Source organism: Postia placenta (genome assembly GCF_002117355.1).
Source record: "Postia placenta MAD-698-R-SB12 unplaced genomic scaffold POSPLAscaffold_6, whole genome shotgun sequence".
Classification (NCBI taxonomy): domain Eukaryota; kingdom Fungi; phylum Basidiomycota; class Agaricomycetes; order Polyporales; family Adustoporiaceae; genus Rhodonia; species Rhodonia placenta.
Window position 1 is genome coordinate 1,226,137 of NW_020169837.1, and position 21,201 is coordinate 1,247,337.

General features: G+C 54.2%; 10 protein-coding genes across 10 annotated transcripts; 5 read left to right on the forward strand and 5 right to left on the reverse strand.

The window, feature by feature from the left end:
• Positions 1 to 786: 786 nt before the first annotated feature.
• Positions 787 to 2,370, reverse strand: POSPLADRAFT_1142053 (hypothetical protein; the record flags this gene model as incomplete). The annotated part of the gene is made up of 5 exons (XM_024485379.1): positions 787 to 841; positions 905 to 978; positions 1,046 to 1,199; positions 1,272 to 1,687; positions 1,966 to 2,370. The coding sequence occupies 5 exons, from the start codon at positions 2,368 to 2,370 to the stop codon at positions 787 to 789; spliced, it is 1,104 nt and encodes a 367-aa protein (XP_024339632.1).
• Positions 2,371 to 2,634: 264 nt separating this feature from the next.
• On the forward strand, positions 2,635 to 4,844 carry POSPLADRAFT_1065919 (hypothetical protein; the record flags this gene model as incomplete). The annotated part of the gene is made up of 5 exons (XM_024482015.1): positions 2,635 to 3,310; positions 3,360 to 3,471; positions 3,538 to 4,075; positions 4,128 to 4,506; positions 4,556 to 4,844. The coding sequence occupies 5 exons, from the start codon at positions 2,635 to 2,637 to the stop codon at positions 4,609 to 4,611; spliced, it is 1,761 nt and encodes a 586-aa protein (XP_024339633.1). The 3' UTR covers positions 4,612 to 4,844.
• Positions 4,845 to 4,846: 2 nt separating this feature from the next.
• On the reverse strand, positions 4,847 to 5,948 carry POSPLADRAFT_1065920 (hypothetical protein; the record flags this gene model as incomplete). Its single annotated transcript, XM_024482016.1, has 5 exons — positions 5,843 to 5,948; positions 5,636 to 5,789; positions 5,414 to 5,580; positions 5,186 to 5,360; positions 4,847 to 5,116 (listed from the first exon to the last, which is right to left on the reverse strand). The coding sequence occupies exons 1-5, from the start codon at positions 5,896 to 5,898 to the stop codon at positions 4,847 to 4,849; spliced, it is 822 nt and encodes a 273-aa protein (XP_024339634.1). The 5' UTR covers positions 5,899 to 5,948.
• A 164-nt stretch (positions 5,949 to 6,112) lies between these two features.
• POSPLADRAFT_1039762 (hypothetical protein) lies at positions 6,113 to 7,592 on the forward strand. The gene is made up of 7 exons (XM_024477592.1): positions 6,113 to 6,290; positions 6,345 to 6,405; positions 6,459 to 6,908; positions 6,966 to 7,086; positions 7,141 to 7,182; positions 7,240 to 7,328; positions 7,378 to 7,592. Exons 1-7 carry the CDS (start codon positions 6,137 to 6,139, stop codon positions 7,394 to 7,396), a joined length of 936 nt encoding a protein of 311 aa, XP_024339635.1. The 5' UTR covers positions 6,113 to 6,136; the 3' UTR covers positions 7,397 to 7,592.
• A 1,608-nt stretch (positions 7,593 to 9,200) lies between these two features.
• On the forward strand, positions 9,201 to 10,891 carry POSPLADRAFT_1140646 (hypothetical protein; the record flags this gene model as incomplete). The annotated part of the gene is made up of 6 exons (XM_024485200.1): positions 9,201 to 9,585; positions 9,639 to 9,738; positions 9,807 to 10,078; positions 10,137 to 10,193; positions 10,253 to 10,460; positions 10,513 to 10,891. 6 exons carry the CDS (start codon positions 9,201 to 9,203, stop codon positions 10,889 to 10,891), a joined length of 1,401 nt encoding a protein of 466 aa, XP_024339636.1.
• Positions 10,892 to 11,318: 427 nt separating this feature from the next.
• Positions 11,319 to 12,758, reverse strand: POSPLADRAFT_1141722 (hypothetical protein; the record flags this gene model as incomplete). The annotated part of the gene is made up of 1 exon (XM_024485337.1): positions 11,319 to 12,758. The coding sequence occupies one exon, from the start codon at positions 12,756 to 12,758 to the stop codon at positions 11,319 to 11,321; it is 1,440 nt and encodes a 479-aa protein (XP_024339637.1).
• An 803-nt stretch (positions 12,759 to 13,561) lies between these two features.
• POSPLADRAFT_1142248 (hypothetical protein) lies at positions 13,562 to 15,752 on the forward strand (the record flags this gene model as incomplete). The annotated part of the gene is made up of 15 exons (XM_024485404.1): positions 13,562 to 13,738; positions 13,789 to 13,847; positions 13,906 to 14,082; positions 14,147 to 14,444; positions 14,495 to 14,567; positions 14,622 to 14,662; positions 14,718 to 14,780; positions 14,832 to 14,931; positions 14,982 to 15,036; positions 15,091 to 15,137; positions 15,191 to 15,207; positions 15,262 to 15,297; positions 15,354 to 15,508; positions 15,573 to 15,649; positions 15,700 to 15,752. 15 exons carry the CDS (start codon positions 13,562 to 13,564, stop codon positions 15,750 to 15,752), a joined length of 1,428 nt encoding a protein of 475 aa, XP_024339638.1.
• A 716-nt stretch (positions 15,753 to 16,468) lies between these two features.
• On the reverse strand, positions 16,469 to 17,385 carry POSPLADRAFT_1141787 (hypothetical protein; the record flags this gene model as incomplete). Its single annotated transcript, XM_024485346.1, has 6 exons — positions 16,469 to 16,529; positions 16,584 to 16,637; positions 16,698 to 16,748; positions 16,805 to 17,121; positions 17,172 to 17,183; positions 17,236 to 17,385. The coding sequence occupies 6 exons, from the start codon at positions 17,383 to 17,385 to the stop codon at positions 16,469 to 16,471; spliced, it is 645 nt and encodes a 214-aa protein (XP_024339639.1).
• Positions 17,386 to 18,059: 674 nt separating this feature from the next.
• Positions 18,060 to 18,811, forward strand: POSPLADRAFT_1140849 (hypothetical protein; the record flags this gene model as incomplete). Its single annotated transcript, XM_024485227.1, has 2 exons — positions 18,060 to 18,157; positions 18,715 to 18,811. The coding sequence occupies 2 exons, from the start codon at positions 18,060 to 18,062 to the stop codon at positions 18,809 to 18,811; spliced, it is 195 nt and encodes a 64-aa protein (XP_024339640.1).
• A 229-nt stretch (positions 18,812 to 19,040) lies between these two features.
• On the reverse strand, positions 19,041 to 20,345 carry POSPLADRAFT_1141161 (hypothetical protein; the record flags this gene model as incomplete). Its single annotated transcript, XM_024485262.1, has 2 exons — positions 19,041 to 19,149; positions 19,255 to 20,345. The coding sequence occupies 2 exons, from the start codon at positions 20,343 to 20,345 to the stop codon at positions 19,041 to 19,043; spliced, it is 1,200 nt and encodes a 399-aa protein (XP_024339641.1).
• Positions 20,346 to 21,201: the final 856 nt, after the last annotated feature.

Genomic DNA, 21,201 nt, shown 5'->3' on the forward strand with positions numbered 1-21,201 from the left:
CTGCTAATTTGCACTTACACTCGCCTCGTCAACACAAAAACACCCGTTGGCTAGATAGCTAGTAGTACGTACATCGAGAGTCTTGTGACAATGAGAGGTAACCCGGGCGCTGGCTCTTCTGAGGTCGCTAAGAGAGGTAACATTTCCATGACGTCACAGATCCTTGCCCAACGAGCATTCCGAGCCACCCGTACACAGGCTTCACTTGCGTAAATACGGACGCTGATGTCGGACGCACGTGCAAGGTAGCTGAACATGTACCAGACCGTTTGTGAACATATGGAAACGCAGGCAAACGAATGTCTGATTCTGGATTGTGCTAGTCTCCGTATGTCATTCTAGACCGGAGCCATGTCAGCAGAGGACGTGCGATGCGCGAGAACAGGAGCGGAGAAGGAGCTGCGTAGATTGAGCGGTGTGCATCCGCACACACTGCAACCAACGTTCACACTTACACCCCCTTTCGTCCCTACAATATGAACCGTACAAAAACGTGCGCACTCTATCTTTTCGCTGCTCCGTCCTGTGTATAGATAGAAATGACAGCTGTATGTAGCTGCATGCGAAATCAAATCGTATCGGAAGTGTAGCATTATATTGGAAGCTTGTAAAGTTTGTACGAACAATATCTACCAGCCTAGATGTTTGTCAACGCAGCCAAGACGTTACCCAGCATTGCGACCATTGGTTAATAGATTCGGCGATTGGCTATGCTTTCAGTCAAAGGCCAGCCCCCAAATGCCTACTGCCTTGAGCAATCAAATAGTAGATTCACACTTAAAGCTGTCATAGGTTTGTCGACTCTGAAGGCCGTGTGAGAGTCCACTTGCCGAAAAGCAGACTACAAAAGCACCGTTAGCTCAAGCACAGATAACATCGCCGATACATAGAAGCGAGTACTCACTCGAAGAGCGCCATGATGGTCCATTTGCGATTGTCAGACTCCTCGAACACCAACGAGCGCGGGCCGTAGAACACCTGTGTTGTGACGACGTCATTCAATCAATATACGTGGCAGACAAACGCTGGACGCTGATAGACGCACCTCGTCATCAACTTCGTCAGACTTCCGCGGTAAGCAATGCATGAACTTCCAGTCCTCCTTCGCACCACCCTCCCTGCATAATTGCTCGGTAATCTGGTAGCCCGAGAAGTCCTTGAGGCGCTGCTCCTTTTCTGCCTCCTGGCCCATGGATATCCTGCACAGCGAGATAAGCACATGTCAAAGAGAAGCACACACGCTGGGGCAAAGGAATAGCTCTGCAACTCACCAAGTGTCCGTTGCGACCAGATCTGCGCCCTGTACCGCCTCGCGGGGGTCCTTTGTCCAGAAAATGTTTTTGTCGCACTCAAGTTCAACGACGCGGTCCCAGACCGGCTTCGGCGCGCGGTACCGCGCGTGCTCAGGGCTCGCGATGCGCAGCTTGTGTCCCATGCGCGGGTACGTCACCAGCATGTCGTGCAGCACGTTCGCGGAATCACCGACGTACGCGACGGTGAGCGGCCGTAGCGAGGGAAGCTGTCCCGCGATCGTGCGCTTTTTCCCTGTTGGGATCTCCAATGCGGCGCCCTCGGCAAGGAAGTATGGGTGCTCGTGCAGGGTGAGTAGGTCTGCGAGGACTTGGGTGGGGTGCCAGAGCGACGAGAGCGCATTCAAGACTGGGACAGGGGAGTATTTTGCCAGCTCCTGCGTAGTGGGTCAGCGAACGTGCACAGTGCAGGATGAAGGCACGCATTATAGCTATTCCTCTGAAGACGCGAACTACGACCGCTTTGCCATATTATGCCTCATACCCGGATAACGTCAAGACGCCGTCTTCAACAGTACAGTTTTCTGTCTGGTACTGATGATCCAGATACACTGTCATATTGTTCTCGGGGCAAAGACTGCGAATGAGGATAACATTGCAAAGCAATCACAAGAACATAGCCTAGATTCAAGGCACATAAATGAAATCAACATACCTCAATCTCCTCGTGGTCTCCTACTCTCGCAAAGATGCCCTGGCACATGCCTCCAATGACTCGGGCAGAGTCTCGGACAGTCTCATTCACCCCCAGCTGGATGTCCTCTCTTCCGAGGAACAGCGCACGCCCACCGAGCAACGTCGTGGCGGTCTCCGCGGACACTCGCGTCCGCGTGCTGCGTTTTGAGAATAGTAGTGCGATGGACTTATTGAACAGCGACTGCGACGGCATGCGCAACTTTGGCGTCTTGCCATCTGGCGTCTTGGTCTGGGGCGCGAGCCATGGCAGCGAGACGTGCTTGAGGTAGTGTGCGTGGATGAGAATGCGGTTGATCTGGCTGGGCGAGATGTCAGCCAGGGTCATGAGATGGGGCACGGCCCGCTTCGTCGCTGCTGAGGCCATTCTGAGCACGACAGAGAACGACGAGGGCGATCCTGCGGACCAGCTCTCTCTGACCTAAAATGCCGCCGGGGGCGCTCAGCAAAGAGACGCCGCTGATTGGCCGGAAGCTGAGCCGGTGCCATCGGCTGCCGCCGGTTGGATATCGTATCCGGACTTCACCGATACCCGGCCTGCACGACCCCGCGTACTGCCCACTCCTCAGACCTCAACGTCCATGTTCTCCTCCTCGCCGCCGCGCTCAGTGCCACCGCCTCGCTCGCCGTCATGAAGCCCGTCCATACGCGCATCTACGCGGCTCTTCCTCGCGTCGCGCCTGCCCCCGCCTGCGCGCCGTCCTCCTCGCGCGTACGCTCTAACTCCGCCTCCTCAGCCCGCTCACTCTTCACTGTCCCCTCCTCGCACGGGCCCCTCCCCTTCTTCGACTCGCCGCCCGCCCCATCGCGCCCAGGTAGCTCCCACTTACCTCTCACACGTTTTGTCGCCGAAGTCAAGGCCGAGCTCGAGGGCCACACAGATGTCTCGCACCCTCAATCACATGGCGCACCCCCGCCGTACCCGCTTGCGCTCACTTCCGCCCCTTATGACAGCCCATCGAACCCGTCCACGCCATTCAAGCCGTTTTTTCCTTACCAGTCGTTTGTTCCCGCCGCCGGCCCCACTGCCAAGGCGACGGGCGACGCAGCCGTGGAACGGCAAGCGAAGCAACAGCGCACCCGCTACCATCTCGATGTAGGCGCGTATGGGATCCCCAAGCGGTCGCACGGAGTGTGCGTAGCCGGTCGTGATGGACACGGCAAACTGGGCCGCAAAGAATCGTTCTGTGAAAGCATCGAACCCTTGACTGGTGCAGTACAAGTGGGCGAAGACGCCTACTTTGTGCGCGACAACGCCATGGGCGTTGCAGATGGCGTCGGAGGCTGGTCTAAGATGCGCCGGCAGGGTATGTCACTTTCTCATGGTGTGGCACACGTCGTCTGATGACGTCACAGGCAAAGGCGTGGATGCGGAGCCGTCTGCTAGTGCTTTGTTTGCGCGCCGCCTGATGCACTATTGCTCAGAGGAAGTAGATGCCGCGAGCGCCATTAATGACGCGAATTTGTGGTATGTTGCTTATCTGAGATCTTTCGATCAAACAGATTGAGATGTTCAAACGCGCTTCTTCCGCAGCTCTATGGAAGACCTTGAGTCTGATGATGTATATGCACAGCTCGAAGACTCGCTAGAGGAGCTCGAGGAGGGCCTGGACGTCCTCATGATTTTAGAGAGGGCGTATGAGAAGACCATTCAAGCTCATGTCACTAGACCAGAGGTGGCTTCTTCGGAGCCCATAACCGACACTAGTCTTCACACGACCTCAAATGGACTGCATACATCCAATGGCGCTGCAAATACTCAGTCTAAGGCTGACACACCGTCTGCCTCATGGGCGTCGATTCTCTCCCCAACCCCAAAGCAGGCGCCAGCCACCACGCCACTACTGGCAGGCTCGTCAACAGCCCTGGTCGCTATACTGGAACACACGTCTGCACCTCCACCGCCGCGCCGGAAATCAACGCTGTTTTCACCGCAGCCGCGACATGTCGATGATGCCGTACAAATGGCTGATCGCGGCGCCGTCATCAAAATTGCACACCTCGGGGACTGCATGGGCATGCTCATCCGCGGCGAAGAGATTGTCTGGAGAACTGAGGAGATGTGGTGGAACGTGAGTTATGGTTCTCTTCCTAACTTGCCTATCCGCTTATAGCCGCGTACAGTTCAACACCCCTGTCCAACTCGGACCCACGTCACCCACACGCCCGCGCGACGCGCACGTTTTCACCATCCCTGTCGAGGCAGACGACATACTCATCCTCGCGAGCGACGGGTTGAGCGATAACCTCTGGGACGAAGACGTCCTCGACGAGGTTGTGCGTTTCCGGCAGCCCTACCTCGCACAGGGCGGCATGGCTGCGCAGGGTGTGTTCTGCCAAAGCACGCTCGCGGCGATGCTTAGCGAGGCGTTATGCTCGCGCGCCCACTGCGTGGCTGAACATAAGGCGCGCAAAGGCGCGCCAACGCTTGAGGCAGAGGAGATCCCATTTGCGCGACGCGCACGAGAAGAGGGCAGGTCCTTCCATGGCGGCAAGCCGGACGGTGAGTCCGACCACCACGTTATACTGCGCGGAGCTGACCGGCTCTTCAGATATCTCCGTTCTTGTCGCTATCGTCTCCCCCGTTGCTTCCTCGGGCGTCGCATAGAGCGTTAATCTTCCCCTAACGGAGATACGCCTCTTGTATATATATGCTACTGTTGTCATCATAGTCTGCATGGAAACCCATCTGCATCTGTAGTACTCTCATACTGCATCTTACTGCATCTTTGCAATATCTTATTCACTTGGTCGAGGAGATCTACGATGTCTCTAACGTGTTGTTCCCGCGTACCTCGCTAGGAGAAACATCCAATAGCAATACATTCATTGTACAGAAGTATTTAACTCGTGTCCATGGCGTCGCCCGTGTGTGCAATAATGTCCTCGTTGATCACTAAGTTGCGGATCTCCTCTGACTTCCATGCCGTCGTGCCGCGTCGGAAGCCGTATTTGCGCTCCTTCTGTACACGCTCGTTCGGCTTGACGAAGTTACGCAGCATCTCTGTGTGCGTCGCCGTGATCACGCACGCGTCCACGTTGGACCCTGAGCCAAGATCGTTGAAGATACCTGCGGAGATCGCTTGGGCAATAAGATCGAGCGCCTCGCTTCGCTATGGCGTTCAATGCGACGGTTAATGTGGGTGCGCGCGTGCGGGCCTACGGATCGGGCTCAGACGCACCTCCATGTTTGGCCGCCATTTGCTCTCAAAGATGGCCATGGCCGCGAGACTGCCGGAGCCCATGGTGACATAAGGCAGCTTGTCTGTCGAGCCGTGCGGGTGGATGGTGAAGAGATGTGGGCCAGTTACGTCGACGCCGCCGAGGACGAGCGCCGCGCCGACGTTTCCCTGGTATCTGTGACACGCTCGCACCTCTATGGGGAAATATCAAGAGATGCGGATACGTACTGGAAGAGCATTTGTTTGAGCATAGTCATCGCGGTGACCACACGCGGCTTCCGGCCGGTCGAGAGGGCATGCAACTCCATGTTCGACGAGATGAGTGCGGTTGTGAATTCTGTGTCCGCGGCCGTCCCTGCACCGCAGCAGCGGATTGACTCTGTGATGTAGTGGATCTGGAGCGCGAGCAATCAGTAACATGGCTGAGTAGAAGGAATAGAGTAGGCGCACTTTCTCGCAGTTCTTGTCGGCGACGATGGGCCCCTCCGTCGCACGTGTATCTGCGCCCAGCACAATACCATCCTTGAAGAGACATCCTACGATGGTTGTACCCGTGCTCGTGGCCTTGGGCAGCGGGATACCCCGGTCGGTGAGGAAAGAATTGCTATCAAGCACTCTGTGAGCAGACAGGACAGAACTGCCGGGCACTGTCCGTACCGGAGTTCGTTAGAGAAGTCGAAACCAGGACCAGAGTATACCGACGCCGTCGCCATGGTTGTTGAGACTCCCGAGAATGAGCAGAGCAAGTTGTAGAAAGAAAGCAAGAGGCACGCGGGTAACTGGTCGCTGAATGCGCGTCCGGTGACGCGTCTCGACGCGTGCAGGCAGACCCCATGGACCTTGACTGGCGCGCGCAGTACCCCGGACATCTACTGCACACTGCATTGACGTGCTTGCCGTCACTGCCTCCTGCTCGAACATCTTCTGCATACACTATCGACTTTCAGAGTTATGGAGGGCTGGACGAAATTGCAATCGAGCTTTGCGGGGCTCAATCTTGGCCAGTCGGCCAACAAGTTCGCGAAGGGCTTCAACACCAGCGTGCAGGCGACGCGCGAACGCCTCGGACAGGTCGCTGCGGATGATATTACCGAACTTCCTCAAGGTGAGTCCAGCAAGCAGTCCACGCTGCATCTCGGTACCTTACTTGTCGTATCAGAGTACAAGGACCTGGAGGAGCGGGTTGACAACCTCCGCCAGGTTCACCTGATGCTCTTGAAGTGAGTCCCGCAACCACAATACAGGCGTGCATATCTGACGTGGGCGCACACAGAGTCACGAAAGTTTACGAAACCGAGACATATGACTACCCCACGCAGATCCAAGAGTCGATCACCGAGCTGGGCACGACCATCGGCCAGGGCATCACTAACTTTGCCGCGACGAACCTCAAGGGCACCGGCGTGCCTGTACCGTCCGCCCCCGTGCCTCAGGCGGCGCAACACAAGACGCTTCCGCACGCGATCGGACGTGCGGCAACGAACGCCGCAGCCACAGTGCAGCCCACGGCTGGTGCGGGCGACGAGAAGCTAAGCAGGGCGTTGACCGCATACGCAGGGGCTTGGGAGAAGATCGCAGACGCGCGTGTGCAGCAGGACGGTGCCATCAAGGCACAATTTTTGCAGCCATGGCAGACAACGCTCAACACGTCCATCACGGTCGCGATGAAGGCCCGCCAGGCGGTGCGTGTGAGTCGGCTTGAGCTGGATGCTGCAAAGCAGGCGTATGTAGCCTTATTGAACTATGCTGCAATGTGCCTAAGTGCATATACATACTGCAGGTTGAAGACAATTGGTCCCGCAAGGCTAGAGGCAGCTCGGCTGGAGGTTGAGAATGCCGAAGACGATCTAGTGCAGAAAACGGAGGTCGCGATAACGCTCATGAAAGCTGTCCTCGACAACGTATGTTATTTATCATTCCGGGAAGGACAGACGCCCTAATCCGCATACACCCAGCCCGAACCATTGAAGAACCTCAATGAACTCGTGAAGGCTCAGGTTTGATTCTGTATTGCGTGCCCTCACCCGTGACCGGTGCTGATACCTCCTCAATAGCTTATCTACTACGCGACCGCCGCTGAGTCTCTATCGACCGTCCAGGGCGAAATCGAGGAGCTCAGTGTCGCCGCTGAGGGCGAGTACAGGTGAGGACGCCTGTCCCCATTGGTGGACTCCATATAAATCCTGTAATAGGAAATCCCGCGACCACTGAGGTCCATCCGCCCATATTCCACATCCTACATCACTGCTATGTATCCATTCTCCCGTCTATCCGTTCTTTTCCGTTTGCTTCGCGTCACCTATCCGTAAAATACCCAGACTATCTACGTCACGGACTTGTTGCGGATGTGCGTGTTAACTATGAGCCTGTGTATCGCTAATGCACTGTTGCAACATGATGTGCACACAAGGTTTCGGTATAGGGCTCTACCTTTCAAAGGCAAAATCTTGTCACTTGCTTGGATGACATTGTCGCGCACATCTTGGTCAGTTCTTCTCGATTGTGTGTGATCGCTTTAGCGAACATAGGGCGCCAGGCAGAACGACTACTCAACAGCCGCGAGCCAATGCACCTGACAAGCGCAGAAACTCAGGACGGACACGAGATCACTGTGGCCCATCCATGGGACGGGAACTTGGCTTCCTGCTCTCAAGACTTCACATTAAGCTTTAGGTCACGTGCAATCATCACTAATGTACATCATACGCAGGGACTGCCAATTCGCAATACGTGCATTTATGGGATGCCAGTGATGGTATGGTGGGGCATATTTCGACCAATTGCCAGTGTATGACTGTATGTCTGCTTTCGCCAGCACATGATGGGAGCTGAAACAAAAACAAGGATCGTACACTAAACGGGAACTGGGAAGGGCATTGGGCAGTCAAACACTCCGTGGCTGCTTCGTAGTGGCTGCTTCGCTGAATACCAAAATTTGCGGAGCTCCGTTCGCGCTAGCATATCTGAGTTGCAATGAGTCATGCACTCATGATATGCAGAAGCAAACTGGAGGCTGCTGACTGAGCCGGACATACCGTAAAATCTCTTCTGAGAAGTGTGGCATGCCTCGGACCATCCGTCAAGACCCAAAGGTCGCATACGTTACTGTCGAAGTCTATATGACCACCGTCTCCCGAGACTAAATTTGACCTCGCGTTAAACTGTATCGCTCAACTTGTGTTCAAGGAAGTGTAAGTGCCATACGGTCATACTTCATGAAATCCTTTCACGTTAATTGCTAGCGCGTTCATATTCATAACTTTCCCCACGGTGACGGTAGGAATGGAACCACACGTTGACAATTGTGACCATGGTCTCTCGTCAGTGGGGTTTCTACCATATCTCTTTCACCGCTTTGATTTCAACAATTGACACCGGTAGCTGTGGGCTATCGATGGCGTCGCGACTCTTTTTTTCTTCTTCTGTTAAGTAATCTCCCTTCACCTATGCAATATCTGAACATGGTATGGTTTAACTGTATGCTGACCAACGTTAGCGTTGTTGCAGCATCAGCGACAAAATCATGACATGGCGACCCGAAGTAAGCCGCAAGCGGTCCTCTGCTGAATCTAGAATATCTCCTTTCGACACACAGTAAGTGCGCACTTAGTGAACATCTTACAGTGCATAGACTCATGGACATCAGCTCTCCTCCACCTTGCCTACGTTGCCCGTCAATACATGTCACGCCGAAGCATTTTGCCATAGAAGTATATGACCATTCCTTGGCCAATGTTCGATGCACATATTGGAAGTTCTCTTATCGTTAAAGCTCTGATGCTGTTTCCCAAGCATAAGGAATACTCCTGATAACAATATGGTTTGACAGGCGTGAGTCCAGTCCCTGGACAGGCGTGAGTCCAGTCCCTAGACAGGCGTGAGTCCAGTCCCTGCAGGGTCAGGCGCAGTATGCCAGCATGGTGCCACAGACCACTATATGGGCCACCGGCGCGTACATATACCATGGGTGGTATCCTTAAGCTGCCCTTCAGACCCCACAACTTGAGCAGTCCCGATGGCCAGTGTCGCAGAGAAAGTCCAGAAGCTCCGCGCTCTGGTCAGCCTCTTGCAGGACGCCTCAGAGACAATCATCGCAGATTGGAGGGCCGATTCCGCCGCCACAGACTCGGGAAAGGACAGCGTCTGGAATTCCTCCGTTCCTTCGCCGGCGCTGTATGAAGCGCGTCGCGTCGCCCTCGGTGCATGCGGAATGTACATCGACCTCGTCCAGGACTCAGCTACGCGCCTGACAGAGGTGGCCTCCTCTTACCTTCCCGCACGAGCTTTGCACATAGCTGTGCGTGCAAAAATAGCTGACTTCTTGGCAAGTGCCGATCAAAACGAAGGAATACATATTGCGGTTCTAAGCCGAGAGGTGGGCATAGGGGAGCAAAAGCTGTGTACGTATAGTCCGTTTCCCGAATCTGGACAGTTCACATATTCACTTTCGTAGTGCAAATTCTGCGATGTCTCGCATGTATCCATATCTTCGCTGAGGTACAACATAACCGTTTCGCGAATACCCCGACAAGCATGCGTATCGCTAACGACGAGTACATGCAAAGCTGGCTCATTTCAATGCGAGTTTCTCTACACTTGTATGTTTGCGTCTCCTCTCGAGTCTCATCCGGCTTCACAGAACGACCGAAGCAAATGTCGCAGCTGTAAATCTACCGGATGTTGTGCTGGATCCCGGCAAGACGTTCTCCACATCAATCCGCGACTCGGCCTTCAATGTTACATACGGAACTGACAAACCACTTTTCGAATACGTCGAGTACGCAGAGGAGCATGGAAAAGACTCTACGACATCATTACCTTTCACACCACCTAATGTTTGGGCTAAAGGCATGGTGGCCAGTGGTCAACTTGAAAGTGTCCCTATATTTGCTGGTGGGCAGATGAATATCACCTGTTCATGATCCTATATTGACACACAAATTTACCGCAGACTACCCATGGGGGGACTTGGGGAAGCGGGTGATTGTAGATGTCGGCGGTGGGATCGGTATGATCGTGGTCGCTTCACCATCTAGAGCGGTAAATGACGTGATTGTCATATTGTAGGTGGGCTGAGCTTGCAGCTTGCAATGCGGTTCCCGAAACTTCAATTCGTAGTGCAAGACAGGCCCCAAATGATTCAGCAGGCACGGGAAGCTTGGGAGAAAGACTTCCCTGTCGCCCTTGAAGAAGAGCGTGTCCAGTTCATGGCGCATGACTTTTTTACGGAACAAACTGTTCGGGAGGCAGATGTTTATGTCTTGAGGCAAATCCTGTCAGTCACTTCGTATACGTGTTCGATCATTGCGTTACTGACTCCGATCCAGGCACGACTGGCCCGACGATGACTGTATCACGATACTCGGTCATCTGCGCCAGGCTATGAGGCGTGATTCCTGCATCCTCGTTGTTGATATTATTATACATCCCAGCGTCGGCTCTTCTTGCCTGAAGGACGCTCCACCTCCCCTTCTGCGGAACTATGGATCCGCACAGCTTGTTGGAAGCACCCGCGACCTCGCGATGCTCACTTTGTTTAATGCTTGTGAGCGCACCCCGGAGCACTTGAGCACGTTGGCAATGGCCGCAGGGCTAAGGCTGGAGAAGGTTTGGGAGTGTCGGGGAATGAACCACGTTACAGAACTGAGGAGAGATGACACCAGCCCCACATTCGAAGCCGGTTCGGAACCGGCAAGTAGCCTGTGACCTACCGATAATCCATGGGCAGCGTACAGTTCTGGGGGAAACTTATCTCATGTAAATGATGTACCACTAGTTACGGGTTCTGGAATATCGTGATCATTGTGCCTCCCATGCTACCTTCCGTACGCTCTTCAAACATGATTTCGCTGTAACGGCCTCAGGTTCTTTGTTGCTAGGTGGGTGGATGTCTTCTACATACAGTAACATGTCTCTGTCCTATGCTAGCACCCGCATTATGATTCAACTTTCTGTGAGTCCAATCTCTCGTGCGCGATTATTAATTCTCAAATCACAAAGTCTTGACACTATACACATTGAAATGCTGTTCCCTCAGAAGCACAGGATGCATGGAGAAAAGCAAAACATCGACTGACTTCTTTACAATTCCGGTGGGTTCGATTATCAGTCACAGAACTCGTCTACTTCAGCTCTAATCGTACTTCGCTCCCCCGACGATATCTTCCAGCAGGGGCACACTGAGACTGTGACCAGAAGCCGCACGGGACCGTAAGCACTGGGCGACATGGACTGCTATTGTCGTGTCCGTGAGCGTGGTAGAATAAGGGCGGACCACTCGAAGGTGTGGACAGTACACGGACTGTCCGTCAACTTGTCTGGACCCAAGCACTGTCCATAATGACTTGAGACCGCCGTAATCGCGAGGGAGTAACGTCTCCAAATGTGGTAGAGCGCAGAAGACTCGACGCCAGTCCTTCTCGCCCACGTCGCCCTCATGGCCCAAGAGCACGATCGACGTGATTGGAGATGCAGAGAACAATTCGGCAACATCTACTAGTGCAGGACCAAAGAGCGCTGGCGGAAGGTCGACATCCGTGTACTCGATTGCGACCAACCCGTTGTCTGGATTTGGTTCCACATCGACATGAACTTTGAAGAAGAAGCATGAACTCATTGCACACAGGCGCAAGGTCTTTGCACGAGTCGCTTGGCGCAAGACTGACTGGTAGCAGATAGGAAATAAGGAAGACACGGGATGATCGCGATCCATGATGGCCATAGGACCAGACGGTGTGAGCTGCAAGTACGTTGTTTCCGATAAAGTCAGGTGTGACAACAATGAAATCCAGGTCTCCTGCCGTGCGGACAGGACGAAGGATTTCAGGTGCGAGAGTAGGATAGGGCTTCTTCGGACAGCTATAGGACGCAGCTGGCCCTCGCTGATTTGTATGGTCAACGTCTCGAGACCGGGAGACGCTTCGATGATGTCTAGTAGCTGTCCTTCTGATGGCATACAGGCGTCGCTCGGATTAGTCTGCGTCAGATCCAAAGAAAGGTTCGTCAAGCCCGCCGGGACGGGGCCAGTCCAAGTAATGGCCACGCGACGTAGGCTGAGTGACCGAAGAAGTGGGTAGTTGGTAGGAAGGATGGTGCAGGATAAGCATGGTCCCTTGTAGCTTTGAAGCAGCAATTCGAGAGTCTCCAATTGTGGTCCACAGGAACTCGAGAGTATCTCTAGCAGGGGTCTGAATTCAGTGTCTTTGTGGTCCCTGATTTCCAGGCTACGGGTGCGGTGTAGATTGTCGGGCAGGACGCGTGCAAACCCCGCCGCTCTCCATTTACTATTGCAGAAATGCACTGGGCGGTCATGCGATCGCTGTAGACAGAGATCGACGAAATGAGCATTCCTTGCGACGTCGATGTGAGACCAAAGTCCTGGATCGTCGCGCAGCGCAGCTCGCCACGAGCGACAGACCATCATCAAGCGAACCCATGTAACATCTCTGGGTTTATTGTCTACCACGAGGTGCACGATGTCGAGAAAGACGTCTATCGAAAGCTCGTCTATCGGGGCTGGCTTCCGCACTTTGTCAACTTGCTCGACCTGAAGGTTTGTGGCATGACTGGTCATGGCTTTGGACTACATTGAGATATCTTATCGTTAGCTTGATGTTCAACGAGATACCACTAGATGGGACCCACGGTGAAACGTTTCTAGCAAGTTCAAGACGGTCGGAGAAACTTCAAGTTACGCAGCTTCTTGCAGACGTACCCTCCCGTACCACCATCTGTCAGATGTAGCGCCAGTCGCCTCGGGATGCCTGAGCGTCTCTAGCCCATTTCATTTTCCTCTCACCCTGTGTACTCCAGGATACATTGGCAATGGTCGGCAGCCAAGCTGGAGAAGATTTGGGAGTGTCCGAGAGCAGTGATGCACATTACAGAACTGAGGAGAGATGACATCAACCCCACATTCAAGTTCGACGCCGGTATCGAACCGGCAAGCAGCCTGTGAGCGACATATAATCCTTGAACAGTGTACAACTTGGGCATAATAGAATTTACCTCATGCAAACGAAGTACCACTATTTATGGGCTCTGGATTATCGTGATTGTGATGCCTCCCGTACTAAGCTCCCGTACGCTCTTGCAAGGCAGTTCTTCATGGTGGTTAGGACCCAGGCAAGAATCCTGACATTCCTGTCGCTGTCGGACCCATCTCAATATTCTTCCATGTGCAGTCTTTGGATATACTCGTTGAGCAGGTTGGCTCGAGGTCCCCCTACCAGTAATAAGTAGTGCGTAGACCTCGCTTGTTCATAACAAGCCGATCGATCGACGGTAGCAATATTAGGGTCATCTTGACGGCGGTCAATTGATATACCATGTTACTTGCTTGTCCTTGCCCGCCAAACGCCTCCAGTTGTGCTCACCATGTCTGAACCAACGAGCCAAACGACTATCAGTCCCCACAACCAGCAGCCCCTTGTTACTCGCTCATACCCTTCGCAGGATGAGTTGAGCGTCGCCATTCAACGCTCCGCGGCAGCCCAGAAAGTATGGGCCCGTGCGCCGCTGCAGGAGAGGATCGCTGTTGGCAAGAGGTTCATGGTGGGTGTGCTTCAGCAGTCGTGCTACACGAATGCTGAGGGTACGGCCAGGATGAGTTTCGCAACATGATAACCGAGATTCCGACGGAGTTGACTCTGCAGATGGGCCGGTGAGTCCAGCTCCAGGTGCCTTCTTTGCAAACCATATTTAAGATAAGCTGCCGGCAGACCAGTCTCGCAGGGGGCAGGAGAAGTACGGGGGACCCTCGAGCGTGCAGAGTACATGCTTTCCATTGCAGAATCCTGCCTCACCGACGTCTCCCTGGAGGACACAGACAAGCCCGGCTTCCGGCGATTCATCCAGCGCACGCCTCTCGGCGTCGTCCTTGTCATTGCACCGTGGAAGTGCGCACACAACATTGCCCGCCGCCTCGGCTCGCCCGTCGCTGACATCTGACATATACGCTAGCTACCCGTACCTCACCTCAATCAACTCCGTGCTCCCTGCGCTCATTGCCGGGAACGCCGTCATCCTCAAACCATCTCCCCAGACGCCCCTCACGGCAGAGCGTTTCTCCCTCGCGTGGACGCGCGCCGGCCTCCCTCAGGACCTCCTGCAGGTCATCCACCTCTCGCCGTCGCTGACGTCATTTGCAGTCCAGCACCCCTCCGTCGCGTTCGTGTCGTTCACGGGCAGTGTTCCTGGAGGACGCGCAGTCGACCAAGCGGCGGCGAGTGCGAAAGATTTCAAGGGCGTCGCTCTGGAGGTGAGTGGTCCGTCTGGGTGATATGACCATGCTCAACCATCAAACATCAGCTCGGAGGGAAAGACCCGGCTTATGTTCGTGCTGATGCCGACCTCGAGTACACAGTCGCAGAGCTGGTCGATGGTAAGTCGGAATCCTTGACTGCACCGAGTCTACAGGAGACTGACCGGAAGATAGGTGCGATGTTCAACTCCGGGCAGAGCTGCTGCGCCATTGAGGTGCGCGCATGACCACGCTGTGCGTTCAGTGATTTCTTGACACTGGCATTTGCAGCGGATCTATGTCCACGAGTCATTGTTCGACCCGTTCGTCGCGAAGTTCGTCGAGCTGGTCAAGGTGGGACCGCCTCTACACGTCCGCCTGGGCTCGGGTTGACCCATCTCGCAGCAATACAAACTGGGCGACCCGACGCAACCCGGCACCAACCTCGGACCCGTGGTCAGCGTCGCAAGCGCAGAGAGGATTCGCAGACAAGTCGCAGATGCCAGTGCGTCATTTGTGCGCGCAGCCCGGCGTGTTGGCTGACCTCTACCCAAGTCAAAGCGGGCGCGAAGGCCCTGATCCCCGAGAGTCTCTTTTCCGTCGCCCAGGCGTACGTCCCCGCTCTTCGTCTTCCTTCGTGTGCAGCGTTCTGAGTCACAACAAGCGGCACAGCATACGTCGCACCGCAGGTCTTGATCGATGTCGACCACAGTAAGTAGCCGATTCGTGCATAGTTCGCCTCCCGCTGCTCACTGTGCTTGCAGCCATGGACGTCATGATGGTGCGCCACTACTCGTGGTCTACGTTCTTGGTCGCTGTTCTGACGCACACGTAGGAAGAGACGTTCGGGCCCGTGGTCGGGATCATGAAGGTACGTCGATACCTCGCAAGAGTCATGAGGGCTGAGCGAACGGCGCATCCGACCAGGTCTCATCTGACGAGGAAGCGATCCGGCTCATGAACGACTCGCCGTATGGCTTGACGGCCTCCGTCTGGACCAACGCACAAGCCAACGCGCAGTCGGAAGCTGCATTCCTGACGATCGCCGACGAGCTGTCTACTGGCACCGTCTTCTTGAACAGGTCTGCATTGGGCGTTCGGCAGCTGCGAGCCTTGCTGACTGTTTCATCCGTACACGTGTGCTAGATGCGACTACCTTGACCCTGCACTCGCCTGGACAGGAGTCAAGGACAGCGGACGCGGAGTCAGTTTGAGCAAGTTCGGTAGGTCCCAGCATGCGCTACTTCCCGATGCACTGCTGATCTCTGCGCAGGCTATGATCAACTCACGAGAGCGAAATCCGTGCACATGAAGATCAGGACGTGACGTCGCCGCAGCGAGAACGGGAGAGTAAGATTGCAGATCTAAATAGCTGTGAATGTTTCGAAACACCATTTGTATCAGTGCCGCATACTATCGAATACGGGGTTCGGCAAACCTATGCACTGTTTGCTTTGCTCTGCTTGAACCACCACAAGGATCGTTGTAGGTACACGGAGGAGTGCTCGGAATGAAAGTGGGGACAATACACGAAGGACATCCAGTGATAGAGAGATGCCACGTTTGGAGCTTCGCATTGCAGTAGTTCTGCAAACCTTGTCTATTCAGCAGACGCTGCAGATCTGCACTGCCGCGCCGTGCCATGATCAAGCATGGGGTATGAACATACTACGTTGACAGTGGCGAGTGTCACACCTACTTCACCTGAAATGTCCATCAGCCATGCCTCGCTGAAAGGATCAGGCTAGTATACTCAAGCACCCACGGCGGATATACATATACCGGATCTGATGTCTGATGTCTAGGAAACACAACGTATCTCTTTCGATGCCGCACGTTTACAGAACGCCTGAAGAAAAGCCGGCAGGCTGTCACTTCATTTCACCTTCAGTGTCTTTCAATCGCCCTGAAATATAGTCTATACCAGCCCAAATTGCGGATCATAACGCACCTTGTCATTCTCAAGCCGTGCTGTAGTGCTGTCCCACAATGAGCAAAGCCAATATATACATCCAGACCCCCTGCAGTGGTACATGAACCCCTCAGACCTTGTACCTCCGCCCCGTCTTCGTGAAGAATGTCTGCAGAATGTACACCTGCAAGCTGGTACGCGTGTCAACAGGAGCGGAACCTCTCGACCGGACGGCTGCGACTTACAATGCCATCCCGATCACACCAGCACACTCGAACACGGCATACCAGAATAGGCGGCTGGGGATAGCGCGAGTGGTCAACATGATGTGAGATGAGGATGCGCGCCATGGAACATACTTTTGTGTCGACTTGACGATGTCAAATCCTCGGTTTTCGCGCGTGTGGAAACTGGTGCGCGCAGTCAGTCGTGCGTGGCGCTGACGCCGAGACACGGGTCTGCGTACTATTTCTGCGTCCGCTTGATGTTCTGCAGCATCCCGTTCAGCCGGAATATGCTCTCCTCCAGCGCACTCGTGTGCTCCGAGATCTGGCCAGGCTTCGCTGGCGGCTCCCTTCGCGGCTCGCTCTCGACCATGATGTCAAAGTCGATGAGCTTCTCCGTGAGCGTGGACATGTCGTTCTCAAAGCAGAACGCATATTCGCCGATGGTGTTCGCCGTCAGCACGTAGTCGCCCTGCCGTTCCCGGACGCCATCCAGGATGACCTTCTCGGCTGGGTCTTTGACGTCAAAGTCGATGTCGAACGAGCCGCCGGCTTGGACCTGTGCGGGCGTTGGGCAGCCGGACACGCGGAGGATGTGTGCATACGTACAGCAAAGTAGAACTGCAGATGCGAGTTGAGATTATGGAACACGAAATGGCTGTAACGCACTCACCCCGATCTTCTCGCCGGCCTTGTCCACGTCAGCGAAGAAACATAGTCGCTCATTTGCGCCAATGGCTGTCGTCAAGGCAGATGCGCGCGTCGTTCCAGTAAGCTGGAGGAATGTGAGGAGGACAAGGAAAGGCGGGATGAGGAAGTTCATATTGGAAGTCGTACGTTGGTACGGACTAATTCAGTAGGACATTAGTAGTTACTTACCGCTGCCGATCGTGGCATTACGTAAGCCGTTGTTGGCATAGACGGGACCTTTGCGCTGCTACGCCTCAGCGCTCGCATTCTCTGCTCGAGCGCTGAGTTACTCTTTTGGTCGTGTCTTACAGCGCGAAGTCACACAACCCGTCCTGATAACGTAAGTAACCTATTGATGAGAGGTCTTTCATGATAACTTGAAGTTTAATCAACCGGCTCATAACATGCTAGCAAGATTTCACCGTAAGTATCATCTAGCCATCTAAGGTAGGGCTAAGTCACTTTCGACCAACATCACGTGCTTGTGACTTCTTGTGACCAAGGACTTAACCTTCGGGAGCGCTGCACGAGAGCTGCATCCGTCTATCGAGGGCGTTGCCGAATAGAGCGCGCTTCTTTCCTCCGGTACACTGCAAATCTATCTTCAATTGCTCCTCACACTTGATCACAAATCGAGAAACAGGGTTTTGTGCAACAATGTCCTCCGCAAATTTTCCTGTTCTCCTATTTCTTATTGTTTGCCTCAAATAATATCCTTTAGATTTGCAAACATAATTTGTGCTTTTGTCACGATTTTGTAATGGCGGGCACGTGATGTTGGTCAAAAGTGACTTGCGTGAGTAGATAATGTCATTTGGGATCGCAAATCAGTCAAATCAGATAAGCTTCCTGCCCGGGCCAAACCACCCTAATGCCTGCCCTGGCACTCGTTTTGGTCCGCCCCGGTCAGTGATCCGGTCCCTAGCTGCCGGAGATCCTGTCCTGCCTGCCACACAATCCTGTCATGAGTAGAGTGCACTCCTGTCCACACATTTAAGAACAGCTTGCCCCCTTCATTAAATATTATGCCTGTTGGACCATTCAAAGCCTCCAAATAATCCCTACATATTAAAAATACTACATGTAGTCCTTTGCATCCCGTACCACATGTTCCATCTCGCTCGGGTGTCCTCTCGGGTGGTCAATGTGCGTGAGAACCGGTGACCATCGCCAATTAGTCAGGTCTAAGACCCATTTATAGAAGTCTAAGTGGGGTGCCCGCCGAAGTTACCCTTGTGTAGCCTCACCGTGGTTTGACATTTTATTGGGTATTCATTGAGAAATAGAATAAATGTATTATTGCTTCGAGTGTACGCTAGCAGACCCTTCAGGGGTGCTTGTATGACATAATCACCACTTCGAGTGCATTTCGAGCGCGCATTAAGCTCAAAGTTCACTGAGGCTGGCTAGCTAAGGCTAGCTAAGGAAACATGATATAACTTGCTGGATGCATTTTTCATAGGCTCTGTTTAGGCCCCAAAGACAGTGGTTGGATGTTCGAAACAATCCATGGCAAGGGAGGGCTGTTTCTAATTGTGTGGACCGGTGTGCAACCTTGATTTTGATACAACGGTCTATACTCCTATATTGATGCCTGACTCGTAGATGACAAGCGAGGGCTTATGGACAGTACGTCGTCCTGAAGATTGAGCGAGGAAGTCGAGAATGACCACTACCCCAAGCAAGGAGGAGCAGAGACTTGAATGAATAACTAGGTCGAACTTAGGGTTCGACCAACTAATGGTACAACTACTTATACAAGTACTGACTGCGCACGGACCATCGTGTCTATGTGGTCGTGTTAGTGAAGAAAGAAACGTAGTGGTACGATGCCGAGTACAAAGTGCGCACGGACCCCATTATGTAAGCTACATAATGTTCAACCTGCGGGTGAGCGCTAAGACAGGCACCAGTATGGGCGCTAGTAGTACAAGGAATAGAACGGAAAGACAAATGTTTCATTACCCCCCTGCCAGAGTCGAAGTCCCATTCGACTACTTACTGCTCACCATCTCCATACAACTCCCAGTCTACGCCGTCGTCCTCCTCTTCGTCGAACCACTCCTTGCGCGCGTTCCTCCCTACGTTCTTCCATTCCTCGCCAGAGAGGTGCTTCTGATGCGGCCAGGAGCTGTCCCACGTCCATTGAGTGGTGTCGGGTGTCCAGTCGGGGTCGACTTTGCGAAAGACGACGGGTGTATCGGGGCGGGGGCGCGAGGGTCCCACGATGGGACTGGTTGGGGGTTTGGGGTTAGCGCTGCGCGGTGGAGGAATAGGTACCGCTTTCATCTGCCTTTCTTTCTCCTTCCTCTCCTTCGCCTCGTTGATGATTTCCTCGAGGAACACGTTGTCGACGACCACCCCCACGCGTCGCGCAGGTTCTTCAGGTGGTGCTGATACATGTCGCTTCATCGGCCTGGTTCCGCACTCTCGCTCCAGGTGTCCAGGGGCTTCTTTTCCGCATCCTGCGCATCGTACGTCCGGACAGTCCCATACCCAGTGTCGAGACGATCCGCATCGCCTGCAGCTTCCCTTCGGGGCCCACCCAGGGTTGGGTTGCCAGTCGGCCGGGATAGTAGTGCTCCGTGGCGTTGCTTGGAGGAAAGGGGATGGGATCGGGGGCTGCCTGAAGGCAGACATCGGTAGGGGTGCAGGTAGGGGTAAGTACGCGTTGGGGATGGCGCGCGGGATGAATTTGTTGTGTCGTGCCCGGATGCTGCGTGGTAGGAGTGGTTGAAAGCGATGGGCAACCTTCAGATTGTCAAGCCGGATGAGCTCGGTGAGGACGCGGTCGTCCTGTTGGTGTAGGAGCCATTTGTGGTGGTCGATGGCCTCGTCGGCTGCCTTGACAGCCTCGTCGTAGTCGCGGCGGGCAGAGAGATACGTCTCTAGTGCAGTGCGGTCGGTGGCATTGGTTGCCTTGGGGTTGTGGGCTTTGAGCTTGTTGAAAACGTCGGTGGGATTACTGAGAAGGAACGTCAGCAAGGTGCTGTCGCCGACGTGGGTGTGCTTAGGGGTGTAGATTGAGATTCTTTTCCCACCTTCGGTCGAGGGGGCGTTGAACTGGTCGAGGAACGAGAGGGTGGAAGACATGTCGGTGCGAGTGGGGAAGTAGCGACTAGGTAGAGCTGCTATCGATTCAGCTCAAGTCCTTCCTGTTCTTATACTCTGCCAACACTTCGTCCGCCATCCCAGCCAGGTTCGCTTCGGGCTCCCATGAGTCATCGGCTGTTGAGTAACCCTTCCACCTGACGCGATATTCCCAGCGTCGCATCCTCTTGTTCTCTCGGTGTCCGATGATGGCTTTGACTTCGTAGTTATCTTCGCCCTCGATAAGGTCAGGAGGTGGCCTCGTGTAGTTCGGACCATGGATCTCCGTCTCAGAGTAGGAAGATAGAAGCCATTCGTGGAAAACGGGGTGGACTCGCCAGGTGCTAGGGAGGTCTAGCTTGTATGCGACCGTTCCAATCTTGTCTAGGACTTTGAACGGCCCTTCTCGCCTCGGGGCTAGTTTCCTGGACGAGTACGGCAGCTTCAAGTTCCGGGAGTCTAGCCATACCAGCTGACCTTTACGGAAGGAACCCCCCTTCCTTTTTACTCTCTTGGCCAGGACGTTCTGGGCCATCTCCATTGCCGCATGTGCTTTCTCACGGATGTTTTGCAAGTCCTTGAGGCGATAAGCCGCTTGCGGCGTGTTTGATCCGGGGTGCGTGGTGGGTATTCCGCGAGGTTCGTATCCCATCATGAGTTTGAATGGGGATGTCTTCATCGTGGAATGCTCACGGGAGTTGTGAGCAAATTGCGCAGTGTGAAGATGGTCAGCCCACTTATCCGGATCATTGGCAGTGAAGCAGCGGAGGTAGATCTCCAGCTCTTGGTTTACTCGTTCTGTCTCACCATCGGTTTGCGGATGGAATGCCGTACTCATGGCTGATTGGACCCCAGTCAT